General features: G+C 38.5%; 1 protein-coding gene across 2 annotated transcripts in view; it reads left to right on the top strand.

Moving 5' to 3' along the window:
- Positions 1–1,824, top strand: part of LOC107577283 (amyloid-like protein 2) — a 7,527-nt gene that overhangs the window by 865 nt on the left and 4,838 nt on the right. The window contains exon 2 of one of the 2 annotated variants that reach the window (XM_016263376.1): positions 1,159–1,215. The exons of the other annotated variant lie outside the window; for it this stretch is intronic. Coding sequence (XP_016118862.1) covers positions 1,159–1,215 — 57 coding nt within the window. The remainder of the gene's footprint in view (positions 1–1,158; positions 1,216–1,824) is intronic. 2 annotated transcript variants of the gene reach the window in all.

Here is a 1,824-nt window from a genome sequence, read left to right as displayed (position 1 = left end):
TCAAAATCTAACCTGCATTGTCATATTATTTGCATGTTGAGTTATGACTGGACTTCTTTCTTGCATTTATTTCCAAACTTGATCTGTTTAAACATCTATAGCTTAACCAAAGCTTAAAATCTAACCTTACCTGAAACTTTAGCAGTTCTGCTGCCTTGCGGTCACTGCTATCTCCTTCCAGATAGACAAATCTGGTCTTATCTCATTCATATCCCAGCATTCATTGCATGCCACGTTCACATATTTCCCAGTCACATTCCAGTCTCCTCTAATCGCAGCTCACACAAGATCCCGTGTGGTTGTGAAGGGCTGAGCTGAACACATGCAATGCATGATCTCTCTGAAGAATGTGGCTCATGTGTTCGGCTTGTTTTGAATTTTTTGCATGTTTGTCTTTCTGAAATCACATCGAGGAGCTATCAGGGATTTGTGAGAATCTAAGCTACATTAAAGGGATAGTCTACCCAAAAAATGAAAACCCTTGTGTTTTGTATGACTTTTTCTTCTGTGGAAGAAGATATTCTGAAGAATGTTGGTAACCAGACAGTTTTGGTTCGTATCGCCTGCTATTGTATGGACCAAAATACAATGGAAGTCAATGGGAACTGAAACTGTTTGGTTGTCAACATTCTTCAAAATGTAATCTTTTGTGTTCCACAGAAGAAAAAAGTTTACAGGTATGGAATGAAATGAGTAAATAATGACACTTTTCATGTTTTGGGCGAACTATCCCTTTAAACATGCTCTGATGGCCCCTTCATCGAATGTTTTTCGATACACGTTGAGGTGTTTTGTTTAATAGCAAAATACCAAGATGAAAATGATCATCTTTCCCTGCATTAAATGCAACCAGCCATGTTTTGGAACAAGGACATAGTCACTATATCAAAGATCATGAATTATTTTGGATTTGCTCACAGTATTTAATACCCATCTATTGCTGTAAACCGCACAATAACCACCACAGACATTGAGGGGGACACGTCAGCCTAATATTCAGAATACTTAGAATATCAGTTTACATTTGGTCCCCTTGATCTTGAATATTTGTGTATGCCCTTTCAGTAAACTAACACACTTTACTGTACATCGCACACACCCTGACTCACTCTTCAGTTCCCAAGGAAGTAACTGAGACTGCCCTGTCTGTGTTGACAGGTGATTGATGAGACTCTGGATGTTAAAGAAGTGATTTTGAATGGTGTTGATCCTCTGGTAAGTACAGCGCCCTCCTGTGCCTAATACATGGTACTGTCAAACTGCAGTCTCGGATTATGAGCAGGAGGGAGATTGCAGTAGGCTGCTTCTGTTCTATCTGTGAGCAAATGACCATTTTACATCATTTATGACCTTGTATTGTTTATCCACAAGCTTCCACAGCACGTGTGCATGTTTTTAATGCGATCGCATGAGCATGTCCGGTTGATACGGGTCATCTCGATTTTCACACTAAAGTGAATTGAGCACTACACATTTGTGTGTGAAAATTGCCAGTCACTGCTGTCAGTGCACATTCAGTCCATTTAGCACTTTGTGAAGCAGATCAATACCATCAAACACATTCATTCATGTTAAAGCATTCTTAAAGGGATAGTCCTCCCCAAAAATGGAAATTGTCATCATACTTGGCAAGTTCATACTAAGAACGATTACTATAATGAAACTATATTTCAGTGGATGATAAAGTTCTGTTTATTATAAGTGTGCTCTGCATTTATACCATCTGCTTTAAAGGGATAGTTCACTCAAAAATTACAATTTGCTGTTAATTTGCTCTCAGGCCATCCAAGAGGTATTGTAGGTGACTCTTTTTTTTTTTTTTTT

Source organism: Sinocyclocheilus grahami, unplaced genomic scaffold, assembly GCF_001515645.1.
Source record: "Sinocyclocheilus grahami isolate Dianchi unplaced genomic scaffold, SAMN03320097.WGS_v1.1 scaffold5615.1, whole genome shotgun sequence".
NCBI classification, from domain to species: Eukaryota; Metazoa; Chordata; class Actinopteri; order Cypriniformes; family Cyprinidae; genus Sinocyclocheilus; species Sinocyclocheilus grahami.
Note: the sequence above shows the minus strand (reverse complement) of the source record. Positions and strands in the feature narration are given on the sequence as shown.